The 15,749-nt window shown below is 41.1% G+C and overlaps 1 protein-coding gene across 4 annotated transcripts in view; it reads left to right on the top strand.

Annotated features, from left to right (window-relative positions):
* LOC125883941 (phospholipid-transporting ATPase ABCA1-like) overlaps positions 1 to 15,749 on the top strand; it is a 255,956-nt gene that overhangs the window by 166,578 nt on the left and 73,629 nt on the right. For all 4 annotated transcript variants that reach the window (XM_049568607.1, XM_049568608.1, XM_049568605.1 and 1 more), the window contains 3 exons: positions 8,473 to 8,567; positions 9,207 to 9,312; positions 13,449 to 13,523. In XM_049568607.1, the coding sequence (XP_049424564.1) occupies positions 8,473 to 8,567; positions 9,207 to 9,312; positions 13,449 to 13,523 (276 nt within the window). The remainder of the gene's footprint in view (positions 1 to 8,472; positions 8,568 to 9,206; positions 9,313 to 13,448; positions 13,524 to 15,749) is intronic.

The following is a 15,749-nucleotide window of genomic DNA, read 5'->3' as shown; positions in this document are numbered from 1 at the left end:
TGACACACCCTGAGTGCCCAGAAGTGATGCTGGAGGGGTACCTAGACCGCCATAGATCAACGTGCAGGGTAACTGAACAAGTGTTGGTATAGACCTTTTTAGGGCTGATGTCACGATGACTTCATTTCATCAGCAGGAGGCAAAACAAGATTTGCCACCACAGGACTGTAGGCTACATAGGAGTCTTAAAATATCATCTTGTTGGGTGCTAGAATAGGAGTCATGGCTCAAAACTTGAATTTATTACATACCAGCTGCCCGTCAACAAAAATGCAGCGCACACGTCATATCAGGTTACGGAAGTAAGGATGAATAACGTTATGTGTCAAGGGTTATCATGTCCACCTAATCAGAAATAGGGGATGTATTAAGGGAGAAATTGGATTTCTCTGAAGCACTAACTTTTTACCGCATTAGCTAACGTTAGCTTCGACAGCAAAACAAACCAATCAACCACAAAGGCGGCCATCCAGTGCTCTGGATGGTCTGAATGGTACATTCTGACAGTGCTCTGAGTTTATGAACAGTCCAGTTGAGTGTTCTCTGGCACTCAAATGACTATTTCTGAATGCACCACTCGTATCATCGTCCTCCATTGTCAAAAACAAGCTAACAGAACTTGCTAGCTAGGGCTATCAAATGTCTGTGGTGAATTGTTTTTCCTCCAGCCAAGCCCCGCCCACCAAAAATGTCATACTGTTTACTAACAGTAAAAGAGTCTATTTGGTGAGTTGGGAATGAAAATATGTTGGCATATTATAATGTATTATAAATAAGTTTATAGTGCATTATGGTCAAGGGCGTCGTAGAAAGTGTTACTTTTTTTTCAGTGTAAGTGAAAGGACTCGATTCTGAATAAATAACAATGAATGGCAGTGTGTAACTTTATACCACAACCCTCCACACCTCTCCGACTTTCTTTGCCTCCCCACTGTTAACTGTGATCCACCAGTGAGCCATAACCTGTACTTTACAGTTTGAAATGTAGTGTAGAGCACAAGGTCATGAGATAGAAAGATATATACAGTGTTATATAGCGTGGCTGTCCTGCTCATATTTACAGTACAGCATGGAGTCTGAAGAGAGTATCATTATTGCAGATTGAGAGAACTGTTGTTTGTAAGGAAGGATACACATTGTGACAGAAAGGAATATATGACATGCTGCTTAACATTATCGACTATGAGTATGTATGCTCATGTTCATGGGAACATATGGGCTTATCGTCACTGTTTCATTGCATACCAGTGGACTGCGGTCCATTGCAGGGGGCCATAAATGAATGCAAGTCCGAGGCAGAGACCACCCACAGAAACTGAGCACATTGTGAGGATGTATTCCCTTTGACCTGAAAGCTTCCCCCGCTGAATAAATCATGACAAAGTGTACCAGCTTCATACTAGATTTCTTTTTTATCTTTTATCCTGGCCATCCTCCGAATATGCCCTTGAGAAACTAAAGAAAAGACAAGAGAGAGAGCGGGGAGTTGGGGGGCATGGACACATCACCACGGGAGGTAGTGTGAAATCATTGTTTCCATGGAAATGGCAGGCAACAGTAAGCCCATTATCAATTCTGAGGTATTGACTCTCGTTCACTGGTGATATTTAACCTTCATAGATGAATAGGCCGTCATGCGTGCAGAGGAATTGATAAAGCCGCCACGTTCACCGAATTACGATTGATGTCTTTTTTCATTTGGAGACTGGCCTAACTACAGCCTGCTTGCAAATTACTCTCCTTGGCCTCATCTATCAGGGTATTGAAGTTTGGGTATTGGCTTACCATTTGTATGGGGAAAAAAGAGAAGTTCTGCATGGGAAATGCAAACACCGTTATCTACTTTAGTGTGTTGGTTTGAGAAAGAAGACAGTTTTAATAGTAAGTAAGTTTTTCAGTAAGAGAATTTGTTGTTCAGAGAGGAAAGTATAAGGATGCTATAATGTGGTCTGATCCCAAAGCTGTTTTTATCCTCCTCTGTGTGGCCTATTCATTTAAATTCAGAACATAAAAGCAGCAGGACTGACATATTATTACTATTTTATGTTATCATTTATTCACTGAAACCATAATGAATCTGTAAACTTTACATCTGAGGGCAGTTTTTTTTTCTCCAGCAACATCTGTTGGCAACGAACAAGTACAAGTAACCGCAGATCGGCTCCAACTCCCGCCAGCCCGTACTCAACCTGGCGAGCACAACAGGCTGACACATCCTTTTCTCTGCTGGGCCCTGTTGATTTGTCACTTTGCCTCACAACCCCCGCAGATCCATTTTAGTGTAAAACTACCTGTCCAGAGCCGCCCTCTCAGCAGAAGGCGAGAGATGCTCGAAAAACAAAAGCAGAAAGGTCATTGAATTGTGAGGCGAGGCAAATGGTGGATGAGGCAGCGCTTTCCCTTTGTTGTGGCTTAAACAGAACAGAAGGGGTCCGGATGGAAATTTGTCATCGGGGCGTGTACTTGTGCAACTCAATCTCTCATGATCTGGGACAGAATAGCCAGAGCGGCTTTTTGTTTTGGTTGGTAACTGCATGTTTGTAACCCGGCGAGTGCTTTCACACACCACTCCAGCTATTATCTAATGGTATTGTTTGGCTCGATTTAAAATGGTTGCTGTGATGTGATCATATTGGACATAATCACATAGCACAATGAAATGCACCAAACTGAAGAGCAGCTCCTGAAATACACATGATTGCACAACGGGCCACCTGTCACTTCCACTACAAACCCATCATGTTTTAATGCAGTAAGTAGTTTTAAAGCAACTTCACACATGCAAAAAACATACTGCTTTGCATGCAAACAAACAATTAACCTGATCAACACCTGCAAAACTTCCAGTCAGAGGACACGTGAGTGTACACCTTAATGTAACATGTTTAATTATAGAAGACTCTGCCTTTCCCCGAGATTGCTTCTCTTTGTGCATACTAGATAAAATTGGAATTTTACCTTAGAGGTACAGCACGATATAAACAGTGCCAAGATTAATATGAACACAGCGCAGTCTCTTATCTCTCCAGTGCTCGAGTATGCCAGCTCATTCAACAGATTTGATTACTCCTTAGTTTACATTTCCCTCACCCCTGTTTGCTTCCCCAGCTATCAAGCTACCACTGTGTTGTGGAGAACTGATGTCATGTACAGAATGCCAAGCACTCTGAAGCAGTTCCCAGGTAATGAACAAGAGATGCAGGCCCAGGTTTTGCACACATCACGTAATGTTCCCATTTCAGTCTTTTTGATGGGGGATATGGACCAAGGCCAAAATAATTAGACCCACACTGACTGTATGCTCGTGTATAAACTCATTGTACACACAGCAGAGTGTAAAAAGCCCTTATTTTTGGTTTTGTTTGTTTCTGAGTTCCATTGGCTTTTCGGAAGAGAAGCATGTTTGTTCAGAGATAAGCCAAGGTTGCTGTGCCGTTCGTCCTCCTTATCTCTGATTCATAAGCCAGATGGGTCCTCTTCTTCCTCTGCTTTCTCCTTCTGTTTGTTCTTTGCCTTGTGATTCCAGTTCTCCTCCTCCTCCTCCCCCTCTTTCCTTTCCTCCTGTGCTCTCTTCTCCAATTTTTAACTTATGTTGCTATCCTCTATCCACCCCTGCTCTGCTTTCTTATTTATCCCATTTGTTTTAATCTGGCTTCTAATCTCTCTTTAGTCTTCTCCTCCTTCTTGTTTTAACCCAACATACTCTCATCTCCTCTTCATTTTACTGCAACTTCTATACCCCATGGACTGCTACCGCCATGTACTGTAAAACCCAACCAAAGAGTGATTTATCTCCAAAGGGAGTTTTGGACCCAGAAATGAAAGAGGTGCATTAAAAAGTCTTGCTTCCAACTGATACCTGGACATCTACTCCTTTTATAGACATCCGCTGTATGTTATAAGGGAATGTACTTTATTTATCAAAGGAGAGGATGGCTGGGGTGTGAAATTTTTAAACCTTGACCCTTCCCAAAGCTACAAATATTTTTCCCTGAGCCTCCCTGAGTGATGGTGAGGGAAATGCCTGACCTGACCTCCACCTTAAAGAGCCATATTTTTAAGAAAAGAATTCACACCAGGTGTAAACTATACACAGCAGTGGGAATATCAGTGACCTGGCATGGCGGACGTTTTTAGATTTTAAAAACTTACCCTTTGGTGTTTGAAAGATAAAGTTGAAACGAAATGGTAACATTTTACTTGAAGGTATCTACGTAAGAATGACATGACACTGCCATAACTATGACATGACAGGACAAGGTCATGAACTTTTCATGAACATTATGTACATGTCATAAACGTTTATGACTGCTGTCATTAAGTGTCATTCGTTTCTTGTATTGACAAGTTGATATTGTTTGGGTTGTTTGATAATGACAACTTGACATTAACCAGGATGACATTACCAGAGGATGTCTTTGTCATGACAACTTGACATGAACAAGAAATGCACCTCTGTGTTAATGACAAGTTGACATAATGATTATTATTATTATGACAAAGACATCTTCTGGTAATGTCATCCTGGTTAATGTCAAGACATACCAAACCTTCTGGTAATGTCACTTTAATTCATGTCAAGTTGTCATAATCAAGACAACCTAAACAATGTCAACTTGTCATTACAAAAACCGAATGACACTTAATGGCATCAGTTATAAACGTTTATGACATGTTCATAATGTTTATGACAAGTTCATGACTGTGTCATGTCACCTTTATGTAGATACCTTCAAGTAAAGTGTTACCAACAAAATCCTTGAGTTAAAATAAGCCTTGGTTTTTCACTAATGTCATGCACGCAGGAGCGCTGAATATAATGTTTTTCACAGGATCTTGTTGTGTAAATGGTTTATTTTTGGCGTAATTTTAAACAAGTCATAGAGTAAAAGTAATTTGGATGAGGAAAGCCTTTGTCGTGCGTGATGTGTAGGGCTGAACGATATGGAGAAAATTTCATATCTCGATATTTATGTCAAATATCTCGATACCGATACGATATGACTATGGGTTCAGTGAAAACTGAACTACACGGGAATCATATATAGCAATATGGTACGTTATAGCGTTTGTAATATCTTTGTACCTGCTGGACGTCGATTGGTATGGCATTATGCTACAGAATGCATCGGCAATCCGACCTTGCTTGGGCTTGACACAGGAGGCACAGATGTCCCTGCTGTGTCTTTTATTGCAAGGCACTGTTCATACAGTACTCGGTAGCGTTGTCATGGTACCAAAATTGGGACCCACGATACGATACCAGTGAAAGTATCACGGTTCTGAGTAGTATCACGATACCACAGCAAAAATGAAGCAGATGTGCCTTTTGTCATTTATAAAAAAGATCACTTTTCTATAATACATCAATGATATTTCAATGGAATAAATTACTTATTGACTTCTTCATACTTCAAAAACAGCATCAATCAGTGATGAACATAGGGGGGATCAAAATAAAATAAAAAAAATAAAATAAAAATCAACCAGCCACCCTCCTCCCCTGACAAGTAAAGAACAGTCCCTAAAGTGTGGTGAGGTTTGTGGAAATGTGAACGGCTTGTTTCTCCTCTGACACGTCACATACCTGTGTGCCGCCACGGCTCGGCTGTTCAGGTACTACTGGGCAGTCATGACACCAACTTATTCACCTGGAGCTGGGCTTCTCGGTCACCGGTAGCCTTGCGTCACCAGGCTCTTCACGTACAGCGAAACGCCAGTAAACCACGTTATCTTGCAGCGGCCATAACGCTCCACCGTATTCCCGTCTGCGACTATTTTTAGTCGCAAATGTGTTGTGTGTTCTAGCAAGTTGCTAGCAGCAGCACGTCTCCCTCGCTCAAGGGGATGTTTGTGATTGGCTGGCTTTGCTGTCGATCCAAGGCAAGCAGGAAATGAGGTTTGTGATTGGCTGGCCTTAGCTGTACATTTAGGGCAAGCGTAAAAAGGATGTTTGTGATTGGCTGAGCTGTACATGCAGGTCAAGCTGGGGAAACTCATGGGGAAATTATATCGTCAATATCATTGCTTTTTGGGATATTAATATCTTGCATGTTCATATCTCGGTATAGATACGATAACGATATATCGTTCAGCCCTTGTGATGTGTTATGTTTGAAATTTAAAAAACTGATGATATTTCTAGTTTTTACAGTTTCTGATTGTGATAAATGTTATGATTTTGGTGACTTTTAAAGAAAACATGACTTTTACGCCCGCCACTGGATTTAGGGTACAGAAGGTGCTTTAAACTAAACAAAACAACAACAAAAATACAAAATACAACCATTTAAAGGCGTATGTCCCTCCTCAATGCTTAGAAAATTATTTGACAAGCCTCCCCTGTTCTGTACCACCCCCTCCCCCCTCATAAATATTGAGCAGTCCCTAAGTGATTACAAATGGGTATACACACACAAAGGCAACAGATGAAACAACACACCAGGCGTACCTAAAGCTCGCACATCAAGCTGTTTGTACAGAAGGGTAGATAACCAGCCTAACTAGGGGGTATGTTGGCAAATTGCGTTGCAGTCGGGGGGTCTCAATTGCACTTTTATCAAGGATCACTCTGCTAATTAGCATAGTGTTACCTCTCTAAATAAGCAAGGCTAAAGCAGCTTCTCATCGGCGTGAGTGTGTGAATGTACTGGGAAGTATCATCGTGGAGCGCATCTGTGGTTGTGTGTCGCACCCTCCCTTAATTGGATGTTTGAATGTACCCATTTATCCGCAGAAGGGCATCTAATTAGGGTTCTTTGACATTAGACACAGCTTTTCGCAGCTTTGGCGGGGGTCTGGGTTTCGGCCGGGCTTCCCATAGCCAGGCTTAATTGACTATTATGATAAGGGTTGGGAGAATCTGTTCCACAGTGCTGCGAACGGATATCACCTGCGAAATGTTCTTGCTCTTAAGTTTTGTTGATTTTGTATCTACTGGGTGAGTTTTTATGGGTGGCTGAGCAGTTTGCCTGCAGGGCTCTGTCTGCGGTCAGCCTTATTGCTTATGAAGTTACACTACACACAGGCACAGTTAAGTGTTAAAGTATGTGCAAAAGTTTTATATCTTTCCATAAGTAAAAGAAAAAGCGCTGCATTTCCTTTGAAAGTGGAAGTCCAGTATCCCTAAACTTTATATTTAGATTAACCTTGCATTTTTAGAAATACTGGAAAACATTTTGAAATTATTTTCTATATTTTAAACATATACTATGCTGGATTTTCCTAAAAAATGTATAGACTCATACAGAAGTAATCCCTCTCAGTTGTCACTTGTGACCCACTAGAAGTGTAAGGCAGTGTATGTTCGGGCATTTATGGCCCCAGTATCCCTACAGGGCTCAGGTGAGGTCAGGCTTTGTACGACGGTAGCGACCAAGTGCCAGACCCTGAGCAGCAGGCATTCAAGAGACAGCATGGAAAAAAACTGCAAATATTGCGAGGTGAAACGCCAAACGAGAGTGAATCTGGGGTTGGCTTTTACTTTTGCTAATTAGCAAGCATGGTCACAAACAGTAACTGACAATCCTGCATTGTACACCTTTCAACCTAAAGCTGCTCTAAACATTGACACTGGATGACTTGACTGAGTATAATGCGAAAGACTTTTCCCCTCAGCTCAACGGAGCATTTTGGCATCTTTCAGCTCATTGTTTTGGTTTTCTTGGTACGCACCTTTCATTTTTGATTCTCCCTCACAGGTTTCATGAGCCTCATTTTCAACAGCAGGAGTCAGCAGTTCATCAAAAAACAAAACAAAATTGATTATCTCTACAGTCATTATTTTCATGAATGATAACCTTAATGGGCCTCAGTTGTTCTTACTTGAATATATAAGTTAATAACAACACAAATTGGATCAGAGATGCTCTTGGTACACCTGTGCATGGACAGAGACATACCAAAAACGAAGATTATACTTGCACAGCTTTACACAGGAAATCTCACATGTCATACAGAGGCATGTGCGATCAAGCTAGTCAGAACATTGGTTGTGTAACCCTCAGTCCAGTTTGTTAAACACTGGAGTCTGAACAACTGCAAGGTCCTCTTCCTACTGTATATCAACCTCCAGACACCCTTTACATGATCCTATTTACATGCATGCAGACAGTGAAGGACTTTTCTGCCTTTCAAAACACCAATACATGACCATGCATAAATGCGACATTCGTACAATTATAATTACTATTCATGATGATATTCACATATTTTCATATTCCATCATTTTTACACAGTAAGACAGCAGAAACCAAAACATAGCTTAAGGGAGAGTGAATATTGGTGTTACATTCATCAGGTGGTCAGAAATTCGACTTTAAATGAATTCCAATATTGCTACGAATCAGCTGGATGTGTAAATCAGCAACTGTTTGTTGACATACTCACCATATCAACTTATATGGTGATATGATGTCATAAAATTCATTTTTTCAGTGCTTCCATTTCTTTAACAACTGTCTCCTTTGACAGAGGATCCAGAACACAACAGACACATTGTTGGATTTAACTGGACGGAACATGTCAGACTTCCTGGTCAAGACTTTTGAACACTCGGGTAAAACAAGGTAATGCATGTCAGTGTGAATGTTTTTTAAAATATGCTGCAGCATTAAAGGTTTTTTTTTTTTAATCAAGGTATAACAGTGTGTTCACGTATCAGGTAGCACTTTCGAGACTAGTGACTTTCCTCAGGCACTTTGGTTTCAGGGTTGTTGGGTAGTGTGTGGTTTTTTTTTGACACAAAGAGAGCCAAATTACTACCTGGGCTGCTGTTGTGGTATTGTTGCATCCACTTTTAGAAGGTCAGTTGAGTGTAATATGAATGAAAGGACAAAATCCCGCACACTGGGCTGCCATTTCCATCTACATGTTATGCAGTTGTCACACTTTGACAAGTCCTGCTGGGCCTCTCTTTGATACGCTTCCCTTAACCTGTCATTTTCCGGCAGGAAAACATTTAGAGCAAACTGTCACGGAGAGAAATGATTAATTGTAAGTTTTAGGTTGATGTGTTTGCTCAGACCTGCAAGTGTTAAAGAACATACTGCCTGACTTTCACTGTATGTCTGTATCTCATATCTCTGTGTGTGTAGCTATACAGAGCAAGTGTGAGAATCAGTGGGCGTGTGTGGCCTTGGTATTACTCATATACTCTTACCTCTACTTGAACCTCCATCTCATTCTGCTTTTGTCTGCCACTCCAGGTACGGAGGCATCTCTGTCGGGGCAGTCAACTCCCAGGTCCGTCTGACCGAGGCAGCAATCGAAGCCTCATTCAAGGATCTAAGAGTCTTATTCAGTTCAGTTCAGGTATGTAATAAATATTGGCATTCACAAAATCAAACGTGATGACGCCACGGCATTATCAGATTAACACAGAGGCATCTACAAAGACCCAGGAAGTCATAGAATTGCTTTATCTGCAACACATAGTTAAATGTGGGCTTTTTACAAACACAGTTAAATGAGTTTGGTTTGAAACTACGAACAGTAGCTCTCGAGTTTAATATATGCACATTTTAGACAACACATCCTAAAGTGTCGAGCTTTTGAAATTTAATTTAGATTTCACAATGATCAAAAATATGAATGTAACACTTTTGTTTTCGCTCCCATTATTCACAAGTTTAAATAAAAGATCTGAGACTTGTTCTATGCACTCAAAAGACTTTATGTCTCTCAAATTTTGGTTGGTAATTTGTTAACGTCTGTGTTAGTGAGCACTTCTCCCTTTACTGTGTAATCCAGCCAACTAGCAGGTGTGGCATATCAAGATGCTAATTGAACAGCATGATTACTACACAGGTGTGTCATGTGCTGACCACGTGAAAGGTAACTCTAGTCCTGAAAAAGACAATTATTAGGGAACTCTGAACTATGGAGGCAACAGATAGGCAATTTTTGGGAACACGGGATACAGCTATGAAGAGAACACTTGCAGATGAGCAAGAGAGTTTGTGCAGAAATTCTCGGGTTGTGCAGATAAATTGTTGCATCAGCTGTTCAGGTCGCTGGTCTCAGATGATCTTGCTGGTGAAGAAGCTGGATGTAGAGGTCCTACGCTGGTGTGGTCACGTGGTCTACAGTCATGAGGATGGTTGGATGTTAATGGAGACAGCTTATGGGGGTGAGATGAATATTAAGCTCACAGGCAACAACTCTGGTGGACATTCCTGCAGACAGCATGGTAATAGCACACTCCCTCAGAAATTCCGACATCTGTGGCGTCGTGTTGTGTGATCATATCGCACATTTTAGAATGGCCTCTTATGTGACCATCCCAAGGCACACCTGTGTAGTAATCATGGTCCATTAGCATCTTGATATTCCACACCTGTCAGGTGGATACATTATCTTGGAAAAGGAGCTCACCAAAAAAAAACAGAAAAAGTCTTAGCTTTTTTATTTAAACTCATGAAAACAGGAGCAAAAACAACAGTGTTGCGTTCATATTTTTATTCTCAGCCCTTCTAGCGGCATGTAGGGATGCTAATGTTGGTTGTTCTGCTAGGCTTTAACTCTTTTTCCAACATCCAATGTTTAGAGTAGTTTTGTGACTGAAGACTCAGTTAAGAAACCGCTCTCCTCCTGTCAAGGCTGCAGTTTGCCAGTCCTCTTTTGAGTGAGCTGCTCCTAATTGGAGCATGGCGTTCTTTGTGTTGTTAGCTTTGTATCTTGGGTACAGGTGATGTTATTTGTAGTGGACTTTTGGACCCTGCTGTATTCTTGAATGTTCGAGAGAGAAGAATGAAAGCGAAGATGAGAGGAGGTTTAGACTTTTCAGATCCATTCTGTGGAGTGTCCATGGCAACAGGCTATGATTGTCTGTGCATTGCTTTGAATAAATCGAGGAATCGGGGTCCTCGCTGCACAAGAACACACGTGTTCACGCAATCCTGCAAACCTTTTTTTTATCTACTTCCACTGCCTCAATTCAGTTCATGTGTACACATCTGTACTCTTAACTCAGGCACAGTGTTTCTTGAACTACACTCAAACTCATTTGTCCCCTTCTTGTATCTCTCTATCTCTCTCTCAGCCTCTGTCTAGCATACACACAGTCTCTCATTAACATTTCAAATTTTTGGACGTTCAAACTGCTTTGAGATCAGCACATTGCTTTGCCCTCAGGCATCTCCGGTCTCATCCCTACCCAGGCTCCCTTCTCTGTCTCCCGGATCTCGGCGCTAATGTGACTTTAATTCGTGCAGCAGCGATGATGTAACCCTAATGGCCGGGCATTAGCCGTCCCAGCTCTGCATCCCGTGTTATTAAAGTGCTACACTGTCCTTGGGAAATGTCTGGCTCTCTTCTGCTCGGCAGGCATTGTGATGTGAGTAACGGGAAGTAGCGTGCTTTTGCACTCGGAGCCACCTGCGCAGGCTGGGAAGTAGGCTCTGAAATTTCTGTTTAATTGCATTTCCTGCATCTCGCAGGTAGAAATAGAGTTTGGTGTCACATGAGGTGACGGGAACCATGAGAAAAAGAAAAGCGCATGTGCTGGAAAGTGTATAATTAAGGCAAAAAAATGTATGTGAATTGGCAGTGTCTTATGTAGATGATAGTAACAACACCACTGTTCCCTGCAATGTTTTGTAACCTTCTCAGACATTTTTTTTTAATCATTTATATTATTCAGAGAAAAAAAAACCTCCTAATTTAACAAACCATAAACTCCTTCCTGGCAGGTTCTCCATACACACACACACACACACACACACACACACACACACACACACACACACACACACACACATTAACACACTGTCCCACAGACCATATGACCACTCTGTCACATAGAGCACTTGACCACTGAACTGTGCAGGCCACTTTGGAATACAAGCCAAGGAAGTCACCACACACTCGAGTGGCTTTATTGCTGTGTCGTTAGCCGTGGCACCGGCAGGTCCGCTGGCCAAACCAGCCTTGTCATTGTCCTTGAGCGGGGAGGAGTTTGTCAAGGATTAGACCCAGGCAGCTGCTGGCCCACTTCTCATCTCGTTTCAGCCGCCGCTAATCCTCAGTAAGGCCGCCTAATGGTGCTGCCCATTGCTGCTTGGCACGATGCAAACCGCAGCTAAGTAAAAACACAAAATGCTGTAAAGATTCCCTCGCTCTTGCTGGAGGAAGCATTATGGACAAGAGTAGGAGTCTTGTTGTGTGCCCGGTGTATGAATAGGTAATGTCTTGGAACACAGGGGATGTTATTTAACACAAATACTCCTGTCAGCGCAGATGGGGGCGTTTTTTTTTTTCTCTCTCCTCTTTCACACGGTGATATGGAAAGAGATGAAGAGTTCACGCTGCGTTACTGAAATGATGTGTAAACATTTTGTTATCCCAAAGCAGCAGACTGGATATATGGCAGGGCAAAAAAAAGCTCTGAATGCATTCTTGAAATGTTTCCAAATGTCTGTAACGTTACGCTGTGGTGTAGGGTTAGCTGAGTGAAGGATTGTGGGATAGAAAAACTGAGAACAGAAGTGGTATGATCTCCTCCGTCCCCTGTCCTTAGGTAACTGCCTTGGGGGCTTGAGATATCGTTTGTGTCTTTTCCCTTCCACTCTCTCTCTCTTTCGGAGCAGACAAGCACTTGCACCTGAGCACACTCTCGCATTCTCGGGATGTCTTTCTTGATTTTTCTCCTCTTATTTTGTCTACCCCCCACCTCTCTTCCCAGTTGTCACCTGCACTTTTCCTCCACCGACCTCTCCTCACGCCATGCCTCATCCACTCTCCCCCTCTTTCCACTCCTCTCCTCTGCGATAGCCCTGTGAACGCAGGGTCCAACAGGAGGCCCATTTGCATTTATATCACACATGTAATGTGCTCAGTGCTCTTATGGTCGGGCTGAACAGCATGGTATCAACATGACACTTTGGAAATCGCATGCCTGTCATCTCAAGCCCTCATCCCAAGGCTCATTTCACGTGAAACATGAGTGGGGTAGAGGAGATGTTTAATGCAACCTGTCCAGTCTACCCTCTCTTCGCCATTTTCATCTCTTCACCACATAGCAGACACTTTGTACTCTGTGGAAAATATATTTTTAGCTGTTATTTTCATTTCCGTCTGTTTCTGTTTACACTTGGAAACTTACAGTACAGTCATACTACTTGAATCTGATATGTACATTAGGTAGAATCTTACTTTTTTTCATGTTCTGTCTCTCCTCATGATTTTAATTATTTCACCCTATTTATTTAAACAGAAATGTCAAAAGAGGAAGAAACTTGCAAAGAGCCCAAATAACGGGGGACACTCTTCTCCCCAAGCCTGCAGGAAATAAGTGGCTCAGCACACCCAAGTGCTCCCCGGAAGTCTTAATTCCTGTCTCCCTCTGCCTCATGTTTTGCATTTCAAAGAGCAGTGGTGGTTTTCCAAGTGTATCCAATTAAATCTCCAACTCATTTTTTTTTGTGTCTTGTTTTCTTGATCTTCATTAGGATAATGTGACTGATCAGGTCTTCCAGAATGCTGAGACGCTGCTGAAGAAGCTGGGAACAAGGGACAACGTAAAGGTATTATATTGATTTCCATGTGCCCCTGCTTGATTCAATCCAATGAGATAAAAGTTTAATGATCTTTAAAGGTTTTGGAGAGGAATGCTGGTCATTAAGAATATCAAGACACAGGAACATGGAGTAAGGGGGCAAACCTTTTCACTCTCACAGTTGACTTAAAGGTATACTATGCAGGATTGTTGGTTACTGTTTGTTAACATGCACACCAGCGAAAGTGAAAGTAAAAACCAAGGCCAGATTTACTATTGTTTGGTGTTTCGCCTCAGTACATTTACATTTCTTTGGTGCTGTGTTTCTTGGATACCTGCTTCTATTGTTTTTCTAAGAAAATCCTGCATAATATACCTTCTAATTATAAACATTATGATACCATAAATTTCTAATGAACATTTTTGTAGTATCAAACCTATATAGTTAAACACCATGTAAGTCAGAAGGGAGATTGGTTCATCATCATCATCTCATGGCTCTGTATGTGCAGCCAGCTGTAAGACGAGAGTGCAGGGACCATCTACGAAGTGCAGCAACAAAAAGAAATACTCGAGAATTATTCAGTAACTTCAGTCTTATAAAGTGTAGTGTCCCTAGAATCCCTCCACCTGTCGGTTATAGTACAAAACTTAGTTTGGATAAAAAAGGCTTTTGCATAATTTTGGTGAATTTTTATGGGGAAATTATCAAATGTAACAGTGTACGGTCCCCCAAGTCACTTCAAACATCAGTGGTCTCCTGCTGGTTATACTATAACACACACAAAAAAAAGCTTTTGCAGAATTTGGGGGAATTTTCATTGGAAAAATATTCAATAAATTCACTCCTATACAGTGTAGTGTCCCCAAATATTCAATGACTTTAGAAATTAATTTTTATCATCCTGTTGTTCTGAAAATTCAAAGACAGAGACTTGTAAGCTTCTTACCTATTAAGTTTTGTTAATTTTCACAAATTATTCTTTGGTACTTTAAGTAAATCATTTTCTACACATCAAGTGTTTCTAATTTTTTTGTACACCTTCAATGCATTACAAAATTTAATGAGTGTGTTCAGACATTTACGAAGCTGGAGGTGGGAGGAGAACAATATGAAGCGATGAAGGTTTTGGTAGCAGTCCTGACAAGACCTTCAAACCAGTTTGACCCCTGCATGACACCTTGGGTTATAAGAACATTGCTATAAAGTTAGAACTTGGCATTATGGTTCAGTCTGTCAGTGCAGATACTATGTCCCTCAAAAAAATATTTAACAAGCACAGGACTTCTGCTTTAACACAATAAAGACATTTGCACCACAAATTGATGAAGAAACTGCACAAACTGGTGCATGAACATTCCCCAGACTGCAGGAAAGTAAGTGCTTGACACTCATAATTTAAGAGCAGCCCCAAACCCAAGGTTTCTTATTTGTGTGTGTTGTCCATCCCCCACCACAGTGCTGAAACGAACCCTATGCCATTGACTGGCCTCTGTGCTATATACCATTATTAGATTGTTAATACTGACTGGTTGAGATTATTGAGGTTTAACTACTTTACTTACAGTTCGGTAGTTCCCAACCTGAAGGCTCACAAGATACATTGGATGTTTTCAAATGACTGTAAAAACAGCAGGAAAAATCATTGGCATAGAACCACCACAACTTCATAACATTTATACCACTCAATGCAAAAGGAAAGCCCTAAAAGGACACCTGTCATCCTGCTCATGCTCTGTTCTCGCTTCTTCCTTTGAAAAACTCGCCTCAGAATTCTTTTCTCAGGCCGTTTGGCAGTGGTGAGTGAAGCATCTGAAAGCCATACATGAGTAAAAGTACAGATATGTTACCAGAAAATGACTTTGGTAGAAGTTAAGGTCACCCATTAGAATATTACTCGAGTAAAAGTCCTAAAGTATCTGATATTTACTGTACATAATTAGCAGAGGAAATGTTAATCATTAAATGTAACTAGGTATTGAAAGTTAAAGGAAAGGTAAATGCTGGTAATAAAAAAAGCAAGCAGTTTTTCTTCTTAACAGCTACACTACATTAGAAATGGAGCCTACATTACACTTGGGGAAAAAACACAAGGTCTTCCTTTGACTATCCAGTAGGGCTGTCAAAAGCACCATGAAACTGAGTTAGAATATTTTCAAATTAATTTAGTAGAGTTCGAATAATTTTCGAATTTATTATTATTATCATTATTATTTGTATTTATTTATTTATTTATTTATTTATTTTTTACCA

This window comes from Epinephelus fuscoguttatus, linkage group LG23 (genome assembly GCF_011397635.1).
Source record: "Epinephelus fuscoguttatus linkage group LG23, E.fuscoguttatus.final_Chr_v1".
NCBI lineage: Eukaryota > Metazoa > Chordata > Actinopteri > Perciformes > Serranidae > Epinephelus > Epinephelus fuscoguttatus.
Note: the sequence above shows the minus strand (reverse complement) of the source record. Positions and strands in the feature narration are given on the sequence as shown.